The sequence below is a fragment of the Arachis hypogaea genome, chromosome 14 (genome assembly GCF_003086295.3).
Source record: "Arachis hypogaea cultivar Tifrunner chromosome 14, arahy.Tifrunner.gnm2.J5K5, whole genome shotgun sequence".
In the NCBI taxonomy this organism is placed as follows: Eukaryota; Viridiplantae; Streptophyta; class Magnoliopsida; order Fabales; family Fabaceae; genus Arachis; species Arachis hypogaea.
In genome coordinates this window covers 22,666,987-22,683,411 of record NC_092049.1, presented here as the reverse complement: position 1 = coordinate 22,683,411, position 16,425 = coordinate 22,666,987, and the positions used below count along the sequence as shown (strand labels likewise).

General features: G+C 28.3%; 1 protein-coding gene across 2 annotated transcripts; it reads right to left on the bottom strand.

Moving 5' to 3' along the window:
* Positions 1–8,920: 8,920 nt before the first annotated feature.
* On the bottom strand, positions 8,921–16,146 carry LOC112741825 (protein RGF1 INDUCIBLE TRANSCRIPTION FACTOR 1). 2 transcript variants are annotated; one of them, XM_072213930.1, is made up of 4 exons: positions 15,699–16,146; positions 14,210–14,284; positions 12,554–12,694; positions 8,921–9,537 (listed from the first exon to the last, which is right to left on the bottom strand). In XM_072213930.1, exons 1-4 carry the CDS (start codon positions 15,927–15,929, stop codon positions 9,307–9,309), a joined length of 678 nt encoding a protein of 225 aa, XP_072070031.1. In that variant the 5' UTR covers positions 15,930–16,146; the 3' UTR covers positions 8,921–9,306. The 2 variants fall into 2 exon arrangements, with proteins under 2 accessions (XP_072070031.1, XP_025646730.1); XM_025790945.3 differs by having other exon boundaries at positions 8,921–9,618; positions 15,699–16,144.
* Between the last annotated feature and the right edge of the window lie 279 nt (positions 16,147–16,425).

The following is a 16,425-nucleotide window of genomic DNA, read 5'->3' as shown; positions in this document are numbered from 1 at the left end:
ATTATACTTAAATTTTATTCTATTCTTTTTCATAAATCGCTATGGTTTATAATGATTTTTAAAAATCTCTAATGTTACATTTATATACTTTAAAAATCTATTTTATTTAATCATGTCATTTAGTCGCAGTATAATGTGTTTATCCGAACAAAATCTTAAAATTATTGGTTGGTCTGTTCATTTCTGCAATAACTTTTCAATTCATAAACCGCGACGATTTATGACAGGTTATATAAAAAAAAGTTCAAATCTTACAACAGATGACGATTTGTATAAAGAAAATTATATGGTACAGATCTAAATCTGTACAGATTTAAAGATTTGCTTACTTAAACCATACTTTTTAAAGCCACACTTTTCACTTAAAACCGTAGCTCTTCACAAAGAAAAGCGTCACCTAATGGAAAAAAGTAAATTAGAAGATTTAAGAGAAGAAATAATTAAGTTATCAAAATTAATAGATCAAAAATTAATGATTTTAACTAATGTTAACTGTAATGACACCGAATTCTTAAAATCAATACAAAATGATTTTTCTCAAAATCTTTATTTTACTATAAGCTTTATTGAAGGACTTCAAAAACCTGAAAAAACTTATTTTTCACACGGAATTTCTAAGAAATGTTATCATGGAAATGATTCCCCACATCTTTATCATACTTTTAACCCACAATTAAATTCTATAGTAGATATGCTTGAAGAAATACTAGTATCCATAAAATTTCAAAGAAATAAGGAAAAAGAAAATCCAAAAGAAGAAAAATTTCAAAATATAATCAACATAACAGATTTAAAAGTAAAACCACCACTAAAATTATGAATATTGAAGAAAAATTAGAAGAAGTTACAATGCTTTTTAAACAATTAAAAATGGCTCAAGAAAATAATATTATGGAACAGGGATTTCAGATAGAAGAAGAAATAGTAAATTCTGAAAATATAGAAAATGAAGAACACATCCTAGATTATTCAAGTGACGAAGAACCAGCAATTCCAATACAAGTAAAAAATGAAGCTGGAACATCTTGGGATAATCAATCTCAATTTAAATGGGAAACAGGTTTTGATAATTATGCTTTTAAAAAGGGGTTTATAAATAAAGATTCAAAATATACAAAAATACCATCAAAATACGTTCCTAAAATCCAGGAAATGGAAGGAGAAAGAATGCTCGATTTAGATTGTAAAACGAATGAAAAAGAAATTTTCGAAAACTGGTTGAATTCCTTCTTATTAGAAGCCTTTACTAATCCAAAACTTAATGAATTATCTGGAAGAGACATTTGGAATTACATAGGGTTTCATACTAAAGGAGCTATAAGAGATTATATGACATCAATAGAAAACCAAATAATAGAAGAATTAGCAACAAAAATAACAGCTTATGATAAGATATTATATATAATGATGATTCTATATAAAGAATTTTTTGGAAAAAATATTATAGATCATAAACAAGAAGTCTATAATAAAGAATATCAAGAAGCAAAAAACCATTTAGCTAACATTCACATATATGATCTATGTAATGTGGAGTCTTATATATGTGAATATAGAATACATTATTACAAATTAAAAGAAGAAGATAAAAATCATTATCTTAATATGTATATAACAAAACTTCCATATCCTGCTAACGAATTTATTATGGGAAGATTTATAAGAGAAATAAATAGAGGAACAATTGAAAATAATTTTGGTGGAGCAACCTCTGCAATAAGAGAGGAAATAAAAGAACGTTGTATGCAAGAAGCAACTCAAAAAAGATTTACAAATATAATTAGAATTTGCTGTCAGGATAATGAAGAGATACCTCAAAAATATGGTCTTAATAAAAATTTTCAAAGAAAAAGAAAATATCAATTTAGAAAAAGAAAATACTATCCAAACTGGAGAAAAAAGAGGTATTTTAGAAAAAGAAATAACAATAAAAATAAGAGACAAAAAAGTGATTATTGCCCAAATAAAAAAGAAAATTGTAAGTGTTGGTATTGCCAAGAAGAAGGACACTATGCAAATGAATGTCCGAAAAAGAAGGATAAAAAGGATCTTACTAAACAAATAGAAATCGCTAAGTCTTGTTTCATGGAACCTTTAGAAGAATCTGATGATAACTTAGACTATATTTTTGAATATGTCTCGGAAACAGACTCAGAGACTGAGTAATAATGCTACATTTATTACTATAAAAATAACAGAAAAATTTATAAATGCTTTCATAGATTCTGGAGCAACACAATGCTTTGCTAGTTCAAATACAAAATTTGATTGGAAAAAATTAAAGAAACCATTAAGAGTTAGAATAGCTGACAAATCAATACATAAAATTGACCAAAAAGCAGAGATGGTTGAAATTTTTATTCAAAATTATAGGTTCATTGTTCCATCTATATACATGTTAGATTCTGGAATGGATTTTATCATAGGAAATAACTTTTTAAAGCTATATCATCCATTCATTCAAGAACTAACATATATAGTTTTAAAAGCTCCACACGATTCTTCAATAAATCAAAAATCAAAACGTATAAAAATACCGACTACTACTATAGATAAGATCTTAAAATTTAAAATATTTTCTATATTGGAGACATGTTATTTAAATTTATACTTTCAAATAAATATCCCAAAAAATAATCTTGAAATAAAGATAGAAGAACTTTTGAATGAAATTTGTGCTGAAAATCCTTTAGATATTAAAAATACAAATAACGAATTAGTAAACATTAAATTAAAAGATCCGACAAAAGAGATAAATGTTCCAAATAAAATCCCTTATTCCGCAAGAGATAGAGAAGAGTTTTCATTAGAATGTAGAGATCTTTTGGAAAAAGGAATTATAAGATTAAGTAAAAGTCCTCATGCGGCTCCAGCCTTTTATGTCGAAAACAATAATGAAATTAAAAGGGGAAAACGAAGAATGGTTATTAACTATAAGAAGATGAATGAAGCAACTATTGGTGATGCTCATAAACTTCCAAGAAAAGATTCAATTTTAGAAAAAATCAAAGGAGCAACTTGGTTTTCATCTCTTGATGCAAAATCAGGATATTGGCAACTTCGTTTAGACGAAGAAACAAAGAAATTAACTGCTTTTACTTGTCCAACAAAAGAATCAACAAGTGTGTTGCTCTATGAATGGAATGTATTGCCATTCGGATTAAAACAAGCTCCAGGTATTTATCAAAGATTTATGGAAGAAAATCTAAAAGAGTTAAATGAATTTGTTTTAGTATACATTGATGATATACTAATTTTTACAAAACAGGATAAAGAAGATCATCTTCAAAAATTATTAATAGTTTTAGAAAGATGTAAAGAAAAAGGATTAGTTCTTAGCAAAAAGAAAGCAAGAATAGCAAAACAAGAAATAGAGTTTCTTGGATTAATTCTATCCACTCAAGGAAAACTAAAACTTCAGCCAAATATCCTAGAAAAGGTAAATTTATTTCCTAATAAAATAGAAGATAGAAAACAATTACAAAGATTTTTAGGGTGTATAAATTATATTTCTGATCAAGGATTCTTAAAGAATATAACAGAATACACTAAAAGCTTATTTCCAAAAATAAGTACTAAAAAAGAATAGAAATGGGATGAAAAAGATAGTATGCAAATTCAAAAGATTAAAGAATTATGTGAAAAACTTCCAAAACTTTATATTCCAGAAGAAAATGACTACTTAATAGTAGAAACAGATGCTTCAGACATAACCTGGTCAGGATGTCTAAAAGCTAAGAAAGCTATAAAAAGTTTGGAGCAAGGAAAAGAATCACTAGATTCTAAAAATTCTCCAAAGGAATTACTTTGCAGGTATATTTCAGGGACTTTTACTCCAACAGAACAGAGATATACCACTCATGAAAAGGAAACTCTAGCAGCAATTAAATCTCTTAAGAAATGGAAAATTGATTTACTACCCAGAGAATTTACATTAAGGACAGATTCAAGCTACCTAACAGGTTTCATACGATATAATTTAAAAGTTGATTATAATCATGGACGATTGGTAAGATGGCAATTATTTTTGTTACAATATCCAATAAAAATTGAATATATTAAGGGTGACAAAAATGTTATTGCAGATACATTAACAAGAGAATGGAGTTCGTCTACAACGCATTAGATCAAGAAATTCAGAAATACGAACAAGAACTCGAAAAATGCAAGCATTGTCAGCAAATAAGGACACAGATCCAATCCCTCAAGAAGGCCGTCGAAGCAATGAAATCAACACAACAACCAAAACCATCAGAGCTCAGCCAGCTAAGCGTGGTGGACAAATCAGGTGAAGAAAAAATTCCAGAAAATAAAACAATTGCTGAAATTATCAAAAAATCTACCCAAGATAAAAAATATTATGTAATTTATAATGGCCCCATGAAAGGAGTATATGATGCCTGGGAAAAAGCAGCTCCATTTACACATCAATCAAGGATAATTCATAAAGGAGGGTTTTTAACACTGGAAGAAGCAAAGGAATCTTTCAGGGAATATGAAGCTCTTCATCCAGAGCAAACCCTAAAAAGAGCAGATAAAGCTCCAATTCAAACCCAGAGAACATGGATAATAAGAAACATTCCTACAAGGGCTGAAATCAAAGAAAAGAAAAGGGTCTGTAGATCAAATCTCAGAGAAACCCTTAATATAGTCCTGAACTGGACTGAAGAAAAAAGAGCAATTTTAGGATATTATCCTATTGCCAAAGAACAGCTAACAAAGCTGGTTATATTTCCAGATGCATCCCCATCGGACACCTATCAGTTTTTCCAGTATGGATTAATTGATACAATTTTAATTTTTAATGATCTAAAAATTATTAGTGAGTTTCCTGCAGGATTCGTTGATGCAGTGAAGAGATTTAAAAATATGATTGACAACGTAAATCCAAGGGATATATCCCTAAAATTTACGAACAGTCAACCTATTTTTAATGAAGAAGAAGAATGCTTGGTTCCAGCACACCAAGTAATATTCATGTCCGTCTTCCCAGGAAATTTTCAACCAATTGATCAAGTTCAAGATTTAACAATCTACAGTCATGAAGGAAGGCTAGCCAGCACACTAGCAAGGGTCTTCGAAAGAACTCAAAAGATAACAAGGGAATCTCACACAAGAATTAATTATAAAAGCAGAAATATTTTGCTTGTGTCTAGTAAAAGGAATGAAATTGAAGAAAGAGAGATGAGACTCTTAGTGGAATTTGAATCAGCATTCTACAACTTGTCTGGACTCTTAGAAAAGCTCCCTGAAGGGATAAAGAGGAATCTCTGCTATCTGATAAAAGAGAGAGAAGACCACAAGTGCCAGCTATGCGTCTCAGAGTTATCTGAAGAAAGCAATGATAAAACGGAATCAACCCACATGATAAAGGAAGAAGACAACGCATCTGAAGGACACATAATGAAAGAGGAAGACAGCACATCTGAAGCATCTCTCAACATTATTGCATAGTGACGTAAGCGCTTAGGTCATAGAGCACCAACAATGTAGCTGGTGCAAGATAATAAACAATGACGTAAGCAATGACGTCATAAGAAGGGAAAGGATGGGAATTGTCCATCAGACCCAACTATTATAAATAGGTTGCTTAGGCAATTGTACAAGGCATCAGAAAATAGAAAGCAGGAGGCAAAGAGTACTCAAATGCTAGGAGAGCAAGGAGGAAGCTGCCGAGGCGATTCTATGATCTGAAGAAAAATTCCCATTAGGGAAAAATAGTTCTAAACTCCCCTCTGGAGTTAGTATTTACAATCTCCCCTCTGGAGATAAAAACACCTTATGTAAAATATATTAAATAAAGGAAGTTTTTCTCCAGAAAGGTATGTATTCATTCTAGTCTTTCAATTATGAATTATTTAGAAAGTTTAGAATTAACAGAAGAATCTGATTATTATAGATTAACTGCTTTATTAGATAATGAAAAACAGGCTGTTTTAAAAACAGAATTAAATCTCAAATCAAACGAAAATTTTAATAAACAAAACCTTTTAAAAGAAGTTTTTAATAGAAAAAATATAATATACTATGGAAAAATTCAACTTGAAGCCCCTATAAAGATAAAATCCGCCAATGGAGAACTTGAAATAGCTTTGATAAATGATGAAGAATTAAGTAAACAGATTGAGAAAATTAAGGATCAACAAAAAAGATCTAAAATTGGATGGATTCATATTAGTACTATACAAGTCTTAATCAAATCTACATATATGAAAGGAATTAATTCACCAATAAGCTTAGCAATCTGTGACAAAAGAATTACTGATGACCCAATAGATCAAATAATTGGAATTGTTCATGGAAACTTGGCAAATGTAAATGTTAAATTTAATGCCCATCTGGGATATGCTATACCTTTATCAACTGAAAATCTTGGAAGATCTATAAGTCTGGCTTATAAATTTCACAGAAAGAATCTAATGGAACAAGATGATGAACCATTTTCAATTACATATGCAATAAATTATGCTTTAACAAATAGCCATCATAGTATAATATTTAAAAACAGAGAAAGAATTTATGTCGATGAATTATTTCAGAAAATTGTAAAAACAGAAATACCAAAATATAAAGCTATTGAAAACCCAGTTCTATTAATAAAAGAACCGTCAGGAAAATTAGTTTCATCGAATTTTCAAATTAGAGAATCTAAAATTAATAGCCCTTTAAGTCTATCTAAGTTGAAGATTAAAGAAGAAAATTCTGAAATAAAAGAATTAACAAAAAAGGTCGAAAAATTAAATAAAACCCTAAACACTAAATTATGACAATAAATAAAGAAGAAATATACGTAACCTATCAAGACAAGAAACAAGAGCTTTTTGAAAGAGAAAGTCGTTTGAATTATTTACAGTTTTCTGAAATAAATCAAAGAGCATTTGAAGCTCTAAAAATAATCTATGACAAGTTAAAAAGAGAAGTTGAAGAGCTAGAAAAATTAATAGAATCTCTAGAAAATAGTGATGAATCAATGATAGAGTTTGCAGAAATTTTAAAATAAATAATGAAGCATAAAAAGATTGAAAAACCAGAAAATAAAATAAAAAGAAAAAGGGCAGAAAAATTAAAAAGTAAAATAAAAGAGTATAAAAGGGAATTAAATAACCTTCAGATCGAAATTGATGACCTTATAATAAAAAGGATAGAAATAAGAATAAATATAAACAAGTTAGAATTAAACTTAAAAAATTCATAAATGCCTGGAAAACCATATTATGACTTAAAAGAATTAAAGCTGTTGAAAGAAAAAATGGAAAATGAAGTTGAAAAATTAAGAAGGTATTTAGAAACAACAGAAAGTGTAGAAATAAAAGAAGTTTTTGAGGATTTAAGAAATTATATTAAAGAAAAAGACAAACAGATAAAAGATTTTATATACAATAATCCATGCAAAAAAGAATATTATAAACTAAAACAAGATTGAAAACTAAACTATAAAAATGAAATTACAATATACAAGGACTAGTAAAAGATTGCAAAATTGGTATCAGAGCCAAGTTAACGATTAAGGGTAACACTTTCTCCTTAAGCAACACTTTTAGTGATACACTTTTAAACCAAATAAAAACAAAAATCTGTAAATCTGTACCAAAGTGCATCTGTACACTAGATGAACCCTTTGTATAAATATGAAAATTGACTTTAATATAACCAAATCTCTAATGTTACATTTATATACTTTAATAATCTATTTTATTTAATCATATCATTTAGTCGCAGTATAATGCGTTTATTCGAGCAAAATCCTAAAATTATTATTGGTTGTCCTGTTCATTTTTGCAATAACTTTTCAACTCATAAACCGCGACGATTTATGTCAGGTTATATAAAAAAATTAAAATCTTACAACTGATGACGATTTGTATAAATATAAAAATTGACTTTAATATAACTAAATCTCTAATGTTATATTTATATACTTTAAAAATTTATTTTATTTAATCATGTCATTTAATTGTAGTATAATGCGTTTATTCGAACAAAATTTTAAAATTATTGGTTGGCCTGGTCATTTCTGCAATAACTTTCCACAGCCCCTTCATGAAAAACGAGCTTAGTTATGTGCCTATGACCAATAAAAGATCCAATTTATTTATTTCCTCCATGATCTTTATGGTAAATAAATAGGTCATCAGTTCAAAAATAATAATAAAAAATAGGTCAACTGTGGGGGACGGCCACCGTAACCTAAATTTAGATTTTCTAGCTAGGTCAACCTCTTATCATATGGTTGATTGATAATATTATTTTCTTTGTATTATATTATTGATCTACTTGTCTTCGAATTACATAATTTTTTTTTTTTTTGTGACTAAAGAAAGGATTCGAATTACATAATTGATGGTACAAGACTCATCCTCAAAATTCAAAAATATTTCAGATAAAGAATTATTTTCCATGTGAGATAAAACTAAGATTTTAAAACTCGAATGCGTCACTAAATAAATAGAGTTAAAGATTTAAATTTGAATATTCAATTGAAATTTACTGAAATTAAATTAAATATAATAAAATTATATATTTATATATAAAATATAGAATTTAAAAAAAATTTATTATGTTAAACTGGTTAATAAGTAAAAAATTTATAATGGTTCGACCAATTGATCAATTTTTGACCATTTTTTTTAATTTTTAATCGATTTACTATTAAACGAATTATTATAAACCAAACTGATTTGATGATCAATTTCCGATTAATCGAATCAAACCAAATCCTAAACCATGGGTCATACATTTACCTGTTTTTATTAGAAAGCTTAAATAATGGAGAGGAAGTTGTCACTTTCCATTGTCAAATTCAGCTATAAGAAGTTTCAACTTTTAATAATGACTTACCATAATTATCCAGCATCACCGACAGGAATCTATAGAGATTAAATTATTAATAAAAAAAATAAAAAATCACAAGGAGGAAGATAAAGAGAAGGAAGAAATTGTACGTTCTACTCACTAAAAGCACATAATTAATAAATATTACATAATTCCAACGCTTTCCATCTATAGCATCCATTATACAAAATTGGTAGGTTTCAACAACCACCTAAGATGATGATGGAAACATCCTAGCCTTGCATGCGCACATACCTTACCTTAATCACAATGCTACTTATAATACAAGAGCACATATTACAAATTTGCCCCTGCCCCAAACACATAAATAACAATCATAGCAGATGTTACGTTCTTTTTTTTAACTTTTTTATTTGGGCATACTCTAGTCTAATTAATAGTAAGATATTATTAAGAATGTAATAAAGGCTTATTATTATATTATATATATAATAATGATATTGGATCGAAGACTTAGGAGAGAGGTGCCCTATGAGGAGCACCCTTTCTTCGATTGCCAAGAGAGAGAACAATTCCAGGGAGGAACCTAGTGGCCTTGCCCTTGTTCTTCTTCGAAGTGTTGTTGGGTTCACATGAAATTACGGAATTGCTGGTAGCCTCGGTGGTGTTGGAGTAGGAAGAAGTAGGGGCAAAATGGGAATCTTCGTCTATGACCTCTGAGCCATCAACTCTTAGACCCTCGAACTGCGAAATTGCGAAGTCAGATTCATCGAATCGATGTAAAATGGTGGACAAGCTTTCACCCTCGTACACCATGTAGTTCACCTGCAAATAATATTAGTAGCTGTGTTTCACAACATTACTATTTCAGATTATATATATTACAGATACATAATAATCATTGTTAGAATATATACTATCTCTTCTTATCGGTTTAAGTTTTCAAAAAATATGGTTTTGTTATGTCAGGATTAGAATTTTTATAATCTGAAGATATAGAATTTGATATTTATTGACCTTCAAAAAAAAATTTCAAACAATTTAAATATCTTCTTCTAACAACTTAAATTTTTCTATCAATTTAAATTTGTAAAAGCATGTAGGCATCTTATTATAATTCAATATCAAATACCAAAATTTCTATGACTAAAATATTTGATGTAAAAGGTAAATAATCATGTTATTTTCTATTAACTTAAATTTTATGACGGAGAACCTATGAATAATTATTTATGTGTAAATTAAGTATAAAACAGTTAAAAAAATTAATTCCATATGCTATTAATGTATTGTTGAAAAGGGTCTAATAAACAGATTTACTCACCACTCAATTTAAAAGATTTTACACAATAGAATGTGCAAGTATAAGATTCTATGCATAATCCTTTACACTGTTATACCATGGATAATTAGGGTTTACACACTGACAATAAAGGGTTGCATTATTTGTTCTACGGACACCCCTACTACTCAGATCTGCTTTCTGTCACTTAGTTTTGACTAAGAACAATATGCAAACTTTTTAAATAATTGTGAATCTTTCATTTGCAACAACATCGATGTTCATCTGCTAAATTATTAATTGTGCTAACAACAAATTTTGTTATGTTGCTCACATTATCCTGTTTAGTTTCTTCTAATGGTAAGGAATTGTAAAATTATTTTTTAATAATTTTTTAAAGAATTTAGAATTTTTAAAAAATTAAAATTAAAAATTAAAAAAAATGACTATCTAATTAATTTCAGGAACGAAAGTTCTTGAAAACGACCTTGAAGATGTGCAAAAGAAAAATAAATCCATGAAATTTTTTAATGACAAAATCAAGCAATGCTACACTATTATCTTAATACTCAATTTGGCTTGTAAAATTTGAAGTTGGATTCAATTTGACCCTTAAAATTTCAATGGACTCAAATTAGAACCCGAAATTTATAATCACGACTCACATTAACCCTTGAAATAATCTCCGTAGACGACGTATTAATTTGATATATTAACTTGTGATTTAGATTCCTCACCCAAGATCCATGTGATCAAGATTTATTAAAACTCCAGAAATTTGATTGTTGCTTCCAAAATCGCAAAATTATTTTCAAATTGAACTTATTATTATCGTCTTCACAACGGATGTTCATGAGCCGATCAAACTTCTAGAAGATCTATTAGGTGTTGGATACATGGAATCTAAGCAAGAAGTCCAAAACTCATTAAGTTAACATGCAAAATCAATACGCCATTTATAGAAATCATACGCCATTTACAAAAATCAACTCAAAAACTAACATGAGTTACTGTTATAAATTTTAGGGCCATATTGAGTCGATTATAATTTTAAGAGTTAATTTGAATTCAAACTCAAATTTTAAAAATCAAATTGAGTATTAACTCTACACTACTACCCTAGATTACTATTTCTATAAAAGAATATAATAAAAGAAGTTCCTTTTCAGCTTGATTATGATATCCGAAAGACGAATAATTTGTGTGTATGTCTTGTCACAGATGCCCTTTAATTGACACAATCCAAATTTTTGTCCCGTTTACGTTTAATACTGTCGACTAATATAAACATAAATTATTGTCATCTAAAAGAGAAACATTTTGGTGACTTAAATAAACATATTGCCTATGATAATTAAATTAACAAAAGATTAATTAGAAATGCCTCGATAAACTCAAGAAGAGATGCTCTTACACATCATGTTCCCTATTATCACGCTTTAATTTAACTATAGATAACGATATTATTGAAACAAAATAAGTTCACTTTTACTCTCAAAATTAAATTTGATTGTTACTAACAGTATAACATGGGTCTTGACTCTTGACCAGTATTATGCTACCTATATAGCGTAAATCAAGGCCAAAGCAATGTAGAAGAGAAAATGTGAAATAAAGAAAGTTTGTTAACTTTAACAGAACAATTATTGCACTATATCACTACATGTACGTCGATATATCACTTTTTCACTATTTGACATGTGCTTCACTCATATTAGGTGCTACACTTTTTTTATAATAGGTTAATCATATATCAAATTAGCAAGTTTTTAGCAAGTTTCTAACATGTTTATGGTTAAATACTTAAATATGTTTTTGTGAATAGGGTGCAACATGTGATAGGGTATTTAGACCGTTTGATTGTTAGACTTTGGTCTACTTTTATCCAATTCTTAGTGCACTAAAAAATCATTTGAAAGAAAAATAGATTCAATAGAACTTTTTAACTCACTTCAATATTAATCCAAAAACGAAAAAAAAAAACGATGTTGCATTATGGCATAATATCAAAGTGGATTAGCAAGATCTGTTGTTTTTTCTTGCTTAAAAAATTTTTTTTATTACGATTAAAGATATAATTATTCATGTAACTTTTTTTACTATTGAAAAAAATGAATTCATGATTTAAAAATTTAAAAATTTAATCCTTATTGATAAAAATAAAAAAATAAAAAAAAAACTTAACAAAATTCACACAAATACAAATACAAAAAAAATAAAAATAAAAAACTTGGGCGACAGAACACGTTAAAAACCAAAGTGATACCGCAACACGTTAGAAATCCCCATCAAATTAAATATTTTCATATTGTTAGAACACATTATGTATTTTGACATCTTACAACATCTACAACCAATTTTTTAATATTTATATTTTGGATAATTTTTACTAATATAAATAAAAATCGAGTAAATGCAAAAATTGTGGTCTAAAATAAGTAGCACGTAAGAATTTGTGGGATGAATAAGTGAAATTACCTTGCATGAAAGAGAACAAAAGTGAAATGGCTCCTGAAGAATCCTATCACAAGTGAAGCAAGCATTGGCACTCCCTTTGCATGACCTTGATTGTGGCCTCTGATTTAAGAATATCACCTTCGCACTGTTTATAGTGTAAGGCTGCCATTACATCCAATAATAATATCCACAACTTCATCACTCTTATCATCATCATATAAAGCAAGATAGATGCACCAAGACATCTATTATAAATATAGTTTAACATATTTAACTAATCGTCTTTTGACTGAATTATTTAAAGGTCTACAATACAATATTATCTTTACATAAAGATGTAAGATATGATAACCATAAATAATTGTTTATACTTCTCATTTTGTTTGGCACCAAACAGACCGTTCATAATAATTTGCACTAGGGCTTGGTAAGTTGGCAGATTAATGTCGGGGTCCATTGCAACATATAATTGATCTATTATTATTATTTATTATTAGAATAACGTTAAAAAATTAACTTTTTTTTCCATTAACATCAGTCAATTTTTTAAAATTATTTTGTCTATTTTAAATTTTAAATATTAAATCATAAATCTTAAATTTTTAAAAAATAAAATTAAAAAAATTAACTAATATTAACTAATTAAGAGTCTATTGTTCTATATTTTCTCTTACTATTATGTAGAAATAACACCTGGTCAAAGACGCTGGAAAACAAGCGATGGCTAGGCGGCTTATAACAATGCTAGGAACCAAGAGGGTACTAGCCAAAAACTAGCCAAATACTTTTGGACGAATCTAAAATCTCTACGTGAATAGTACTTATACTAGACATTAAGATGTTTCTTCTACTAAATATTAGAATGTTTCTTTTTCATACTAAATGGATATTCTTTTATATATTTTAAAAAAAATTGTATATACTAAGAATCGGAATTGTTGGAAATTCCATGATCCCCGCCCCTATTTTTCCAACATATCATTCAGAATTTTAATTTGGGGTGAAAAATAATTAATATCAAATATTATAAATTAAAAACAAATAAAATTATTTAAATATAATTATAAATTAATTAAATTGTTTACTTTTTGACTAATCACCTATTGGTTTCATATACTTTTCTATATACAAATTAGATGATATCATCAAAATTTATTTTTTATTATTTTTAACTATTAACTCAATTTTTTTAATCTAATAAATAATAACTCAACATTATATTTTTAGTTCATATTTTTAAATATTAATAACTAATTAACAACGAAAAATAATAAATTCTAAAAGCCTTCAAGCATTCTTCGTAACAACAGACAGAAAATCGAGTCCCAAAATGTTCTATTTGGCTAAGTTGCGAGAGCAACATCTATGGCAAACTAAATAATTGAGAGAGTACTATTGCGTATATCTTTTCCAGTAACATTATTATGATGTTTCATAAGATATTTATTACATGACTAGTACGTTAAACTAGTACTACTACTAATCAATTAAAGAATATATAACGTGACCAAGAAAAACCCAAAACCAAAATCAAGCTCAGATCTCATCCTCTTTTATTTAATAACGTATTTTCATGCATACACAAAAATATATTTCAGTTTGCCAAGAAAAAAAATATAAATGTACCCCAATATATTTTCCTTTTTAATATTATTATGTAGAGAACTTTTGTCTGACCTGAATATTGGAACAATCAATGAGCTTTTCCAAGTCATCCAATCGAACCACATCGTGGTAAACATACCTTCGCACCTGTGATGACATACTCTCACCATTGGTTAATTTCTAATATGATTTTATACATCCATGTATACGCTAAAAATTAGTAATTAAATTAGTTATTAACATAAAATATCAATATAAAATATATATTAAAAATAAATTAACTAATATATATTTTTAATATAAATATATAAAATTAATTTAATGACTATTATTTTGTGTACAGATAACATTTTTATTTATACAATTGAGGTTAAGAGTAGACACCAAAAAATTGAGGTTAAGAGTAAACAGGTGAAAAAAGCTACCACTTTCCATTTATATATCAACAAAATTATAGTATCGACAATTCATCTTTTCCCTCCTTCTGGGGTAAACTTAACTGTACTACTTACTACCATAATTAATGAAATGTGATTACTTTTTTTTTAGGGCGAATTGAGTTGATCCTTGAGGTAGTAAACAAATTTTTTTATCTTTTATAATATTTGTCATGTTATATTTTTAGATTCATTAAAAATACATTAATTTTTAAATATAAAATATGTTTTGGCATGTTATTAAATAAATGTTTAATTAATTAAAGATATAGAAAAATAAATACATAAAAGGAAAGGGAGGGAAAATTAAATAAAGAGCATATAGACAGCTAGACATGAGAATACCAATCTTAGGTGTGTGTACCTTTGTACCAAATCAAAGAGAAAGGGAAGAAGGAAATTAAATGAAGAGGGAAGGAGGGGAGAATAAATTAGGAGAAGTGGTGGGGTTGGTATGCAAATAACAATTAAATAAAGAGACAAGAGCATGGATTTGGAAGCAATGGGTCAAACTTTCGCTTTCAATGAAAGGAACAGCTGAGAAAAACGTTTGCAGGGAGAAATGGATAAAAAAGAGATCTTCCATTAATGGGAAAGAGACCAAAACCAAAAGTGGGAATCCAGGAAGACACGGTTAACCCATGAGGAAAAAAAATTGAAGAAAAAAAATATATATAAATATGCATAAACATAGATATGTGGAAACACCCAAATACAATGAGACAGTAATATATGTGTTCATATTTGGTGGGTTCAATTGGACATTTTAGTATTTTACTCAACGACAACAACTACATGTATGCTTCTTTAATTATACAAAAACAATAACAAAACTACTCAATTCAATTTTTATTACGAGTACCGCATCTCTCGTCTGTAACATCGTCTCCTGAGCTAGCTTTTGAGATTGAATTGAACTCTCAAATCTCAATTTTAGTAATTGTCTTGGAAAAAACAAAATAAAAATAGCTGAAAAGAATCTAGAAGAAAGGAATTAAAAGATTGAATTTTGGAATAATTAGATTGTGTGAATTTGGAGTGAATTGAAAAGAGATAATGAATTTAAGGAAGTAAAAGGATCCTAATTAAGTTGAATTGTGATGAAAGAAAAAGGTAGTAGATACCTGGAGAAGAGGGTGAAGGCGGTGGAAGGGGAGGCAGTGGGGGCAGATGCTAAGGCAACAGTGCAAGCAGAAGACGTTCTTCTCGTTCTTGCGTTGATTCTGGTGGGCCCCACACCCACCAAAGAATGTCTCCCTCATCAGCCCTTCAAGCCATGCAGGTCCGACCTTCCCCTCTCCTCCTCCTCCTCCTTCTCCTTCTCCCCATGATGACCACCTGTATCTCCCCATCATCTTCTTCTTTTTCTTCTTCTTCTTCTTCTGTTGTTGATTTTTATTCCTTTACGGACTCTTCTTTTTCTTCTGCTGTTCTTGTTGATGATGATGAGAACTAACCCTAGCTAGCTACAGCTTTGGACTTTGCACCTCTCTATTTATAGAACATTGGACCTTTCCAGACACACAGTAGACTCCAGCACCAAAACTATTTTATTTTATTTTATAATTCTATTCTTCATTTTTTACATGCTCTTTCAAAATTTATTTGCTCAAGTGGTAAAGCTAGCGGTGACCGTACAAACCTGATAATTACAATTTACACATACATACATCCATACATCCATCTTTTTAATAATTATACATTTGAGTTTTATTTCTATTCACTGCCGGTTGTACATTTCTATTTATTTATAATAAAAATTTTAATTTTTAATTATATTAAAATCAATTATTAATAATATATTTTATTTTTAATATATATTTATATTTTAATATATTTTTTATGTTAATA